The 12,975-nt window shown below is 39.3% G+C and overlaps 2 protein-coding genes across 2 annotated transcripts; one reads left to right on the top strand and one right to left on the bottom strand.

The window, feature by feature from the left end:
- The first annotated feature begins 6,944 nt into the window (after positions 1 to 6,944).
- Positions 6,945 to 10,773, top strand: LOC109208939 (N-acetyltransferase 9-like protein). Its single transcript, XM_019372096.1, has 6 exons — positions 6,945 to 7,169; positions 8,192 to 8,263; positions 8,765 to 8,852; positions 9,836 to 9,968; positions 10,100 to 10,138; positions 10,442 to 10,773. Exons 1-6 carry the CDS (start codon positions 6,995 to 6,997, stop codon positions 10,520 to 10,522), a joined length of 588 nt encoding a protein of 195 aa, XP_019227641.1. The 5' UTR covers positions 6,945 to 6,994; the 3' UTR covers positions 10,523 to 10,773.
- Positions 10,674 to 12,192, bottom strand: LOC109208940 (cytochrome b561 and DOMON domain-containing protein At5g47530-like). Its single transcript, XM_019372097.1, has one exon. It carries the CDS (start codon positions 11,636 to 11,638, stop codon positions 11,072 to 11,074), a length of 567 nt encoding a protein of 188 aa, XP_019227642.1. The 5' UTR covers positions 11,639 to 12,192; the 3' UTR covers positions 10,674 to 11,071.
- Positions 12,193 to 12,975: the final 783 nt, after the last annotated feature.

The raw sequence follows: 12,975 nt of genomic DNA on the forward strand, positions 1-12,975 counted from the left end.
CCCCCCCCCCCCTCGGTGTCCACATGTTGAGTAATGAACCACGTGATTTTGGCCGCTAATCTAATTAGGTCCCTTAGTAACTTTGTCGAAATTTTTATGAGGAACCCTAGAAATTATCGTTAAAGTTAAAATCATCCTCGCTTATGGATTATTATCGAGCCTAACTTGGGTGAAGTGCACAAATAGCCTATTTGCACAACGCCATATTAGTCATTTTAAAAAAATATTTAACTTCTGGCCACTTATCATTGAGGCTGAATTTGGACTCTGTTTAAGCCTAACTTCAGTCCATGGGGACTGGGGAGAAGTTGAGGTATGCAGTTCAAGTTCAACTTCAGACCAAAACTACAAAGTTGAGGCCAACTTCAATCTCTTGTCTAATGTTATCCTCCACTTCAGCTCTTTTGTTCTGGAGTAGAGCCCACTTCAGTCTCGAGAGACATGAACTTAAATGGCTATTGTTGCAAAAACTTTAAAAAGTGATCACACTTTAAATGGCACTGTGCACAAAGACTGTCCTCTGATAATTTTAGGGCAAAAATCACTTTCACTCTCGACCAAAACTATTTATATTCGAATAGCTGTAAAAGTATATAAAATTTATATATTTTTGTACATAATATACAGAAAATATTTGTATACAAATATATATTTTTCGATTATTATTTTGAGAGCGGCTATACAGTGTTATTTTCCCATATTTTACGTCTAATTTGTCGGGGCATTTGCATCTATACCCAGTTTTTGAGTCACCATTTAACTTATACCCGCTTTGCACAAAAAATTGCAAGAGTACCCACTTTTCGGGTAACTTCAGACATACGGGCCTGGAGTAGTAAAATTTTATGTCTGGAGTTTGAACTTCAGAATTTTTTGCCTGAAGTGTAGCCTTATCAAAGCAAAACTTCAGATATTCTTGCCTCAAGTTTGGCCTGACTTGCAAAGCCAATCACGCAAACTTCAGTTCATAGTGCAAGGGCAAACTTCAGTTCAATTGTGTATGTCTGAAGTTTGAACTTCAGAATTTTTTGCCTGAAGTGTAGCCTTATCAAAGCAAAACTTCAGATATTTTTGCCTCAAGTTTGACCTGACTTGCAAAGGCAATCAGGCAAACTTCAGTTCATAGCAAGGGCAAACTTCAATTCAATTGTGTATGTCTGAAGTTTGAACTTGAGATTTTTTTGCCTGAAGTGTGGCCTTATTAAAGCAAAACTTCAAAATATTTTCACTTGAAGTTTGGCCTAACTTGCAAAGGTAATTGGGACAACTTCACTCCATAGTGCAAACTTTAGAACAAATTTGTCTGAAGTTCTTCAATTTGTAGTGCAAACTTCAGGACAAAATCAACTTGTTATATTTTAACTTCAGATAGTGCAAACTTCAGATAATTTGTAGTGCAAATTTCCACATCAGTGGTGTTGAGAACAAATTGGAAGAAGAAATTATTCTGTTATAAGTAAAACTGTAAAATAATTTTAGTTAAAGTTCAGGATTCTACCAAGCAGCCTTTATGAAATCCTCATTAGACTACCAAGCAACCAAAGAAGCAATTCGTTGCAAATTGTTTTGCTAGTGTTGGTGCTCTCTAATTTCCTCTAATTACTTTATCACTACCTCTGTTATTCACCATCGAAATAACGATAGACAAAACCGTGTACTTCATATCCAATCAATAATACTTACACAAAGTCTCATGTGTTTGAGAGAGAAAAGAAGAAGAAGAGGAAAAGAAGAGGGGGAAAGGAGCGCATAGGTCATGAGGAAGAAGAGGAGGCGTCTGAAGTTGTTAAAATTAGGGTATAGGTTAAATAATTTTAAAAATATGGGTATAGGTTTATATACGGTCTAAATTGGAGAGCTCGATTTCGAAGACTTGATCATACCCCGAGCTCGAGTTCAGAAGTAAGAATCGAGCCCGGCCGGGATGTGTGCACCTCGAGAAGCAAATCGGAGACCCATTATGATCTGCCTCGAGGACAGTACAATTTCGATGACACTCAAGAAAGAGCGGGAATTTCTCAAGGACACGTGGATCAGGGCATAAATTAAGGGATAAGAATTGTACGGAATAGTACGAGTCCGTACTAGGTTGTTATACAGCTGTACCAATAGAATTCATTACCATAATTGGAAATGTACCATATTAGGGTTTTCCTCTTCTATATAAAGGGGACCCCAATCATCTGTAAAGATCATCTCATTCACTACAATAGAACATTATGTTCTGCTTTTCTCATTTACTGTGCTCCACGATTGTTCTTCAACTTTATTGTTTTTACTTTATTGTTTTTACTTTATTGTTCATACTTTATTCGCTCTTAGCTCACCTCAGGCTCCCGAGATAATCGAGCTCGAGGTCCCCGTTGCTCTAACAACATTGGTTTGGTTCATCAATTCTTCTTACTTAAACCGAATATTACTTGTATATTCACTAGTATTGGAATAAATCACATACCTTTAAAACCACAAATCACTTGTTACTCACATTTTTTAGGTAAACAGTTTGGCGCCCACCGTGGGGCTAAAGATAATAGTGATTATTTTAGTGCTAGTTTTCTTATAACACACGTTATTCTTCACACTTTTTCTTGTCAAAGATTCTTTGATTTCAGGCCAAGATATGTCTAGCTCAGCAAACGCACCTGTGCATGGAAACGACGGTCTCGGATCCCATGGGGAAAACAATGCAACAACTTCAAGGACCGGTGTGCCACCGCTAAACCCTGGGGTAGCACCAGCGCCAAACCCTGTTGATGTTGGTTCACACATTGCCGTAAAAGTCGATTTGGACACTGATGTCGAAGGAAGTGTACGCGGAGAGGATCCACCTGACGCTCAAAGGACATAGGATCAAGGAGAAAGAGAAGTTAGTCTACAAGTGATTTTTGAGATGTTGCAAGCACAACAAGTTGCTATCGCCCAGTTGCAGAGTCAGCAAAAGACTCCGAGCGTGGCTGGGCCATAAACCGCTTATCGTGTTGAGCCAACCCTGGAGAGATCAAGCAAAAACGGCTCGAGAACTGACCCTACCATCATGAGAATGCTCGAGGAACTCACGAAGAGGATCGAGTCAGGAGAAAAAAGGATTGAGGACAACGACAAAAAGGTGGAAACATACAATTCGAGGGTCGACCAAATACCGGGAGCACCTCCGATTTTGAAAGGACTGGACTCGAAGAAGTTCTTGCAAAAACCATTCCCCAGAGTGCAGCTCCGAAGCCCATCCTGAAAAAGTTTTGGATGCCAGACATCCCAAAATACAACGGGACCATTGATCCCAACGAGCACATCACCACATATACTTGTGGCATAAAAGGAAATGATTTGGAAGACGATGAGATTGAGTCCGCTTTGCTAAAAAAGTTTGGGGAACTCTGTCTAAGGGTGCCATGATTTGGTACCATAACTTACCCCCGAACTCTATTGATTCGTTTGCCATGTTGGCAGACTCATTTGTAAAGGCACATGTCGGTGCCATAAAAGTCACAACAAGGAAGTCCGATGTATTCAATAAAGCGAAAGGAGAACGAGATGCTAAGGGAATTTGTCTCCCGCTTCCAGTCAGAACAAATGGAGTTACCACCGGTCTCCGATGACTGGGCCGTACAAGCCTTCACTCAGGGGCTAAATGAACAAAGTTCGATAGCTTCGAAGCAGCTGAAGCAGAACTTGATCGAGTATCCCGCCGTGACCTGGGCGGATGTGCATAACAAGTACCAATCAAAAATTAGGGTCGAGGATAATTAGTTGGGAGCCCCCTCGGGCTTAGTTTATCCAAGCAGGTTACTAGCAAAGGAGTCAGGAAATGCAGACAGGGGTCAAGGCCGAATAAGGAAAGATATCAGCCATACGTCGAGGATCGAAGGAACATTTCAAGGCGTAAGATACCTCGGAATAATGAAGAGCAGATCGAGGTCAAAGTTCCCAAGAACTCATGAGAAAAACCGGGTTCGATAGTCAATTAGGACCGGTGGAGGCACCCCGATTATCGGAGTACAACTTCAATGTCGATGCCTCGGGTATCATCTCAGCCATTGGCAAAATTAGAGATACTAGATGGCCCAAGCCTATACAGACCGATCCTTCTCAGAGGAACCCAAATTCATGTGCAAGTATCATGGTACTCATAGGCATAGGACCGAGGATTGCAGGCACCTTAGAGAGGAGGTAGCCCGGTTGTCCAACGAGGGGCATCTTCGTGAATTTCTCAGCGACCAGGCCAAGAACCATTTCCGAGAAAGAGATGCAAACAAGAAGAATGAACCTGAAAAACCTCAACATGTCATTCACATGATCATCGATGGAGTCGACGTCCCACAGGACAGATATTCAAATATACCAAAGTATCCATCATAAGGGAGAAACGGACTCGGGACTACCTGCCCGAGGACACCCTCACTTTGAGCGAGGAAGACATCGAGGCCTTATCTCGGCCTCACAACGATGCACTGGTAATTTCTATCCTTTTAAATAACGTTCAAGTTAAACGTGTTCTCGTGGATCCAGGTAGTTCGGAAAATATAATCAGGTCAAGGGTCGTGGAGCAGCTCAATTGCTCGGTCAAATCATACCAGCATCTCGAGTCTTGAATGGCTTCAACATGGCAAGTGAAACAATGAAGGGAGAAATCATCCTCCCAATCAACGTGACCGGAACCATACAAGACACCAAATTTCATGTCGTCGAAGGTGACATGAGGTATAGTGCTTTGCTTGGAAGGCCGTGGATCCATAGCATGAGGGCGGTGCCATCGACCCTTCATCAAATGATGAAGTTCCCAACAAAGGATGACGTGAAAAAAGTATATGGAGAGCAACATGCAGCTAAGGAGATGTTTGCAGTACACGACTTGGCACCGATATCGACACCATCCATATCGGAAAAGTCAAAGGACAAACATGTGGCCAAATAGCAATCAAAGCCCATACCCTCGGTTGGGCCTGAGGGACACGTGATCGATGAACAGGTGGTCGAAGGCGAAGAAGAATAATTCCTCATCCCCCGAGCCTTCGTTGCCCCCGAGGAATCGGATGCGATGAGGTCCACGATCGAAGAACTCGAGCAGGCCGTATTGATCGATAATCTTCCAGAATGAAAGGTATACCTGGGGACGGGGTTAACCCCCGAACTCAGGAAAAAACTCATTCAATTTCTTATCAATAACATTGATTGCTTCGCCTGGTCCCACTTAGATATGACAGGGATCCCACCGGAGATAACTACTCGTCGACTAAGTGTCGATCCCAGATTTAAGCCGGTGAAGCAAAAGAGGAGACCTAAGTCTGAGGTAAAGCATGCATTCATCAAAGAATAGGTAACCAAACTTCTCAAGATAGGATCCATTAGGGAAGTAAAATATCCCGAATGGCTAGCTAACGTAGTGGTAATCCCTAAAAAGGGGAATAAACTTAGAATGTGTGTAGGCTGCAAAGATTTGAACAAAGCATTCCCTAAAGATTCTTTCCCATTTCCCACATCGATCGTTTGATCGATGCTACGGCCGGCCACGAGATCCTTACTTTTCTCGATGCCTACTCCGGGTACAACCAAATTCAAATGAACCCGGAGGACCAGGAAATGACTTCGTTCATCACGAAGTATGGTACGTATTGTTATAATGTAATGCCCTTCGGGCTAAAAATATAGGAGCCACATATCAACGCCTAGTTAATAAGATGTTCGAACATCAAATAGGCAATGCCATGGAGGTTTATATTGATGACCTGCTAGTTAAGTCCCTGCGCACCGAGGACCATTTGGCCCATTTGCAGGTGACGTTCGATATCCTAAGAAAGTACAACATGAAGCTCAACCCCGAGAAATGCGCTTTTGGAGTTGGCTCGGGCAAGTTCTTGGGCTTCATGGTGTCGAACAGGGGTATCGAGATCAACCCCGATAAAATCAAAGCCATCAAGGAAATCACCATAGTGAACAATGTGAAAGCCGTACAACGGCTGACCGGATGGATAACTTCCCTAGGCTGATTTATCTCGAGGTCATCAGATCGGAGCCATCATTTCTTTTCCCTACTCAAGAAGAAGAAAAACTTCGCATGGACTCCAGAGTGCCAACAAGCCTTGGAAGAATTAAAACGGTATCTCTCGATCTCACCCCTGCTCCATACTCCGAAGGAGGATGAAACACTCTACTTGTATTTAGCCGTGTCCGAGGTGGCGGTAAGTGGCGTGTTGGTTCGAGAAGAGCAAGGTACGCAATTTCCTGTCTATTATGTGAGTCGGACCCAGGAGATGCCGAAACCAGGAACCCACATTTAGAAAAGTTAGCTCTTGCATTAAAAGCGCATCTAGAAAATTAAAATTTCCTTATATTTTTAGGAACCCACATTCCTATAGGTTTAGGAAAACCCATTGTCCTAATAGATTTGGGAAAGGAAAACATATAGTCCTTGTTAAATTGAGAAACCTTTCTCTTAGATGTTAGGGACCTTTTGGGATTTATATATAGGGGTCGTAGTTGGGGATCTTAGAGATTGTACTGTGCTTTTCTTCTCATTCATAGTGGAAAACTCTCTCTGTTTTTGCCCCGAGAATTAGGCTTAGTCGAACCTCGTAAAATTCTTGTGTTGATTTTTCTTCTCTATTTGTTTTGTATGTGATTGTGTGCTAGTTAACCCACGATATTCCGCAACACTAAAATTCAGCTATAAAGCTCGACTCCAGTCGTCTATATCTGAAGTTCAAACAAAGTTTATATATGAAGTTCAAACAAAAATGACTTAAGTTTGCTTGCACAAGAAATATGTTAGACTTACAAAATTTGCAACTTCATACAAGGAATTTTGCAACTTAAGTCACGTGTCTAAATTGATTCTAAAGAGGCTAAACATGCAAAAATATACTCCCTATAGCAGGGGTACCAAAATAGGGCTATCTGTGCACTTCCCTATTGCAGCCCATTGAATACTAGCTTTAACATTAAGCTGCTCACTGGCAACTCTATACGTCCTCGGAGAGAGAAAGAGAGAGAGAGAGAGATGAAGGCAAGTCTAGAAGGAGAGAAGGTGACTCTGGTACCTTACATGAGAGAGCATGTCCCAAAGTATCATGAATGGATGCAAGACCCTTTTCTCCTCCAAGCTACTGGTTCCGAACCCCTCTCCCTTGATCAAGAATATGAAATGCAACTCTCTTGGACCCAAGACCCCTTAAGTATGTATGCCTTCCATTTTTTAATTGAAATTTCACCTTCTAATGTTACTCTATGTTTGAGAGATAGTTACCCTTTTGATTATTGCTGAAGAAAAAAGCTATCTTTGCCCTGAATTACTGTTTCTTTAGTTACCCTTTTGATTATTACTGGAAAAAGAGCTATCTTTGCCTTAATTACTGTTTCTTTTGTTGAATCAAGAGTATGATATGCGGCTTTCTGTTTCTGATTGAAATTTCACCTCCCATGTATCTTTGTAGATTTTTTCTTTTGGGTTTCTAAAATTAAAGTGCTAATCTTTAACGTTTTGGAGGGTAATCTGATGCTGACAGATAGTGTCTTCTCATGTATTGTTGAAGAAAAAAACTATCTTTCCCTGAAGTACTGTTTCTGATAACGAAAAAATCCCAAAGGGCTAGTGGCATGCAGTTTGGAACTCGACCGATAATAGGGTTGATCCTTTATCCTTCTCCGCTTAAATACGAGGCTTTTTACCTGCGGCAGTGTTCGAACCCATGGCGAGGGTGCACCACACATCTCGTGCGGTGCTCTTACCACTAGACTAACCTTAAGTATGGCTTTCATTTCTATTTCTGAATGAAATTTAACCTTCTGTGTTTCTTTGTTTCCTTTTTGGTTCCAAAAATAGAAACTGAGATCTTTTAACGTTTTGGAAAGTATTAATGCAGAGAGACATTGAATCCTTTTTATATTAGTAACGAAAAACCTGAATTATTTTATGAAATTTTTGCTACAAGGCACCTGAATCACCATTTCTTGTTGAATTGTGGAAAAATGCAATGTCAGGACCAATTATAAGTTTGATTTATAGATTAGCTTGCTGACCTTGTACTCTTAGTCGGATGGTAGATTTAAGTGGTAAATCATTCCTGAACTGGGCTTTTCTTGGCTTTTGATTGGGACAGGAAGGACTAAATAGTGATGTTCTGGAAATTAATGGTTTTTAGTATATTTCTTCATGTGGTTCTTACAAATTTTATTGGAAATGCTTTTTTAATGGCAGAGCAGACTTTCATCATATTGGACAGGGAACTAATTGTTGGAAAATTCATCCATGGAGAACCTCATGTTGAAGGTCGCATTTCTCATTTTAGTTCTCAACTATCTCGAGTTTGATCTCTCCATGTAGCTTTATTTCAACGTTAATGTTACCTTGGTTTTACCTATGATCTTTGATCAGCACGGAACCTATAGTAGTTTACTATGTATGCTCATACAAAGGTATGAAACTCTTACGATTAGGATCTGAATTTTTCTGCGACTAGTTAACTTATGTTTTTTCTTCGTATTTTCTTATTGGTTTTTGCAATTGTTTGTTTTTCAATTTTTTTTATTGAGTAGCTTCAATAATATTTTAGCAAGTGGAAAGAGTGGGGGTTGACTGTATGCGCACCCGATTCCAAGTTGATATCCATATGGGGAAGTTAGTTTTGAGCAAAAACCATGTTAATTGAGATATAGGGAAATTGCTGCTGGTTCCAATTGGTTGTCCAAAAATGATTGCTAGTGTGAGGAAACCTGGTTTATTGCAGATTGATATGTGATTCTTAATTGTGACCATATTTCTTTTTGACAGCCATGGTCGGTGATGTGAACATATACGTGAATGACTTGGATGATCCCCAAATGGCTGAAGTCGAGATCATGATAGCTGAACCAAAGAGGTATACATGCTTCCATATTCCCGTTTTACTTGACTTTTTAATGTCATGTCACTAGTTGATCAGTTCGTTAGAAAAACCTTTTTCTTTTGAGAACATTAGATTGCTATTTATTGTTGTGATTTTGGAGTGAAAATTGGTCTATCTTCACCAGTTAGGATTAGGACGAAGAACCATTACAGGGTTAGCCTATTGGGTTTTTCCTAGCCTCTGTCCTAGGACTCTCTGTTCTTTGATTGAGGGAGAACTGCACAATTCATTGCATGAAATTTTCTTGTGACTTTTGAGCATAGAAAATGTATGAAGTGGATGTAAGAAGCTAGAATGCCTTTTTAGTGTTTCTGGGCCTCTGGCTAATAGTTCTTACTTTCGGGCTGACGCTGGATTCTCAAGTGCATCAGAGGTTCACTAGTTCGGCTTGTTATCTTTTCTTTTCTAGAGCATTTCCACTTCATCCTTTCGCAAGCACACCAGTTTCCTGTTTCATCTGTAATTTATGAAGCGGCTGAAATCTGTATTGCTTTTTCTGATTCTGAAACTTCTTGCTGATAGCTCAAAGACTGAATCACCACTACTAGAATTTCATTTCTTTAGAAATCCATGAGAAACTATTTGCGTATCTCTATTTTTTTTTTCTGGCCCCAGCACAAGTTACGTGTATGATTATTTTGTTGCTTCTTATTGATAGTTCATCATTTATATCCTTCTTATATGTGACTGTTTTGTTATTAAGATTTTAACGCATGCTTCCAGATGTTTCTTAAAATCATTAGATGACATTGACATGTTAACCTTTAACAGTAATCTCTGTCAATGATATATATCTCATACTCCCGTTTTTGTTTCAAGTTTGATGTATTTCTCATACTTCTGTGCATGTCACAAGTTCGTTTCGATATATTTGTTTGTATGTTGTCAATGTCCCTACAGATTTTTGTATTTCACTGACTAATTTTCAATTTCTTATGGTGCTTTTGCTAGTATAGTCGTGGCAAAGGGCTTGGGAAGGAATCTGTTCTCATGATGATGGCATTTGCTGTTGATAATTTCAAGATACATACCTTCCGCGTCAAAATTGGAGAGCTAAATCAAGCCTCTCTCGGTCTATTCCAAAAATTGGTATCTCTCTATAAACCCCAACATGCACATCAATGTGATCCTTTTACATGTAAACTTTGTTAAAAAAGAACATGTAAAATTTAGATGTACAGAGCTGACAGTCTGACAAGAAACCTCAAATGCTATTGCAGGGTTTCAAGGAAACCTCTTACAGTAAAATCTTCAACGAGGTGAGTGGAGAGTTCTCTTTTCATTTTCTCAGTATTGAATTGATGGCCGATCTGGAGACGTCCTCGGGCCTTTATGGGTTAAATACTCCTCAAATGAGAGTTCAATGGATGAAATCTTAACACCTTTGTGCAAAATTTACGTCTAAGTTGGTAAAGGGAATTCAGGCTTTGTAAATCTTATGCTTGTCAACTTAGTCCAAAAAGGAGGCTTAATTAAAGTCTCCTTTTAGCCAAGTTGCCCTCTTGTTCTTTTGGCTTATTCAGTTGAGTTGTTGACATCTAACTTTAAAATATTTTGTGCAGATGACATTGGAGTTGCCAATGACCGAGTCAAAGATTTGTGAGTTACATCAATTAATTGGCAATATGGTTACACATTCATAGCACCCGAAGACACCTTGTGTGTGTGCTGATGACATAGTCAATGTGCGGTGAGCTGCATCGGTTAATTGACAACATGTTTATACGTTCATATTACCCAGATAAACCATCCCCTTCAGTCTTGAGGGTGTTGAGTATATTATTGGATGATTAGTTTCATCCAAAGATTGTTGAATCAACGTTTGCGACTTCTACTGATTTTTCACTAGTTAATCTTATCCCGGTGTTCCTCCCGGTTATATTTTTTTGGAAAGTCACCTTGACATATGATAAATTGAAAACCCCAAATGTTAGAATGTGGACTAGTTTGTGTCTGCCTTGTGTTTAAACAAACAATAGTTAGATGACAGAAAGCATGAGCAGAGTCGGATGATTATAGAGATGACCTTTTTATGCTTGGAAAATAGCCGCAACTTCTTTCACGGTAATTTGCGTGAAACTTTTATTTGGACCTGATCTAAATTAGTGGATGAAACCAAAAGATGACTATTTATTCATTTCTTTGATAAGTCAAAAAAACAAAGATGACTATTTTTTCTCAGGCAGTTGTCTTTAAACTGTCAAAAAATCTATTTTGCCAAATGAGTGAAGGTGTGGGGATGATAATGAGTGCATCTGAGGGATGTTACTTGAGACTGAGCTTCCAGCTTGCCACACATGATTTACTGTGGTTCCATTATCCAGTGGCCCTATAGTCGCGAAGATAATCATCTCACTGTTCGAGTATTCTGCAGATAAATATGAAACTTGAAAGCTAAGATTTGCTTTCAGCATTGATGGACTGTAACTTGTTATTTGTGTTGTATAAGCTATTGTGCTGCCATTTGAGTTGTGGAAAGCAACTAATGCTTGTGATCCGATCATGCCTTGTCCAGTAGGGTTGATAGCCCACGCTACCCAACTCGTAGAATCTTGTTTAGCTCTATATGCAATTGAAACTTTTGTGCTGGGGAAATTGTAGTTCCAGTGCAAGTAGGCTTCTAAATATGGAAGTTTTTTGCAAGAGGTGAATGTTCTATTGGCTGTGAAAGTGTAGTTTGAACAGTTTTGAGCAGAGGTAACAACAAAAAGTGAAGCAAGAAGGCTAAATAGCAGTACTGGTGTTGAGCTTGGTGCCATGATGCTAAATTATTTTCTTTCCCTGAGCTAAAAATAAACTTAAGGAAAGCAGTGTAAAGCCAATTGGGCCGCACTTTTGAGGACTCAATATGAAACAGAAAGGCGTTCCTTTCCGGAAACTAGGACTGATGCCAGTAATAGAAAGTGCTGAGGATGTTGACAAGTATTTTTTATACTCCTAATGTGTCTCAAAAGAACACCTAAGATAAATCAGGTAGAAAATGGGATGCAAGATAAATCATAGCAACAGAGGAGAATTAAGTAATGAGTTACTTGACTAATTCAGGTGGTGCCATTTCAAAAAAGTGAATTTTCATTACCTAGTTTTTATACAACACTCTGTTCTTTAACATTGTTATCTTCAATGTTTGTGTTTCGTTTTTATCAAACCCCCAATCCATCTACTTAGTTTTTATCCAACAATCAGTCTTTAGCCGTTTTGTCTTCAATGTTTGTGTTCGTTTTTCATCGAAACAATTAGGGAACTTAGATACCCCTTCTGCCTTGGAAATTTATAATTTATAATTAGGGCTTAAATGAGTAGGGGAAGCATTTGTGTTCTTCCTTGTGATTTTTTAAAAAATATACTAATTTAATTTACAAAACTCTGCCGTTCCCCAAATAAACTTAGAAGTTGCTAATACAAAGGTTCGCTATGAAACACAAAGAAGAAGAAAAAGAGTTTGCAAGAGGATTTCTAGCGAGGGATGACTTTTAGAAGTTATGGTCGAAGTGTTTCCATAATCTAGAATAGGAGTGGCATACGGGCGGGTCGGGTTGGGTTGGATATGGTTCGGGTCAAAAACGGGTAATGAAAACGGATCAATTATCCGTCCCGACATATTTAAGGGATTTTTTCTTATCTATACCATATATGAAACTTTATTACCAAAAATGTGCATAATTTCTAAATTACTCGCCCAGTCCACATTATTTCTACAGTTTTTGTACCAATCATTAAAAGTTAATTAATAGCAGTTGTATCTTCCTATTTATACGAGCTAAATTTTAGGAGAAGAATATTCTGAACAGATTTGGCGTGAATATTCTGAACAGATTTAGGAGAAGAATATTGAAACGGAAAGGAGATTTCTGTTTTTCATCTTCATCTGTTCTTCCATATATTTTCCACCATTGATAGCCATTAAAAAGCTTGAAAGCTTTGAATTCAAATTTGGGTTTTCAAAAATCATTATTTGTTTGGATTGGGTGTTGTTGTAAATAATTCGGAATATGTTTAGGAGTTTATATCTCAATTTTGAGGGGTTTTGGCGAAGATTATACTTGGTTTTGACTGAATTTCAGATTAAAACTCGAAGAAGAAGAAGAAGAAGAAG

This window comes from Nicotiana attenuata, unplaced genomic scaffold (assembly GCF_001879085.1).
Source record: "Nicotiana attenuata strain UT unplaced genomic scaffold, NIATTr2, whole genome shotgun sequence".
NCBI lineage: Eukaryota > Viridiplantae > Streptophyta > Magnoliopsida > Solanales > Solanaceae > Nicotiana > Nicotiana attenuata.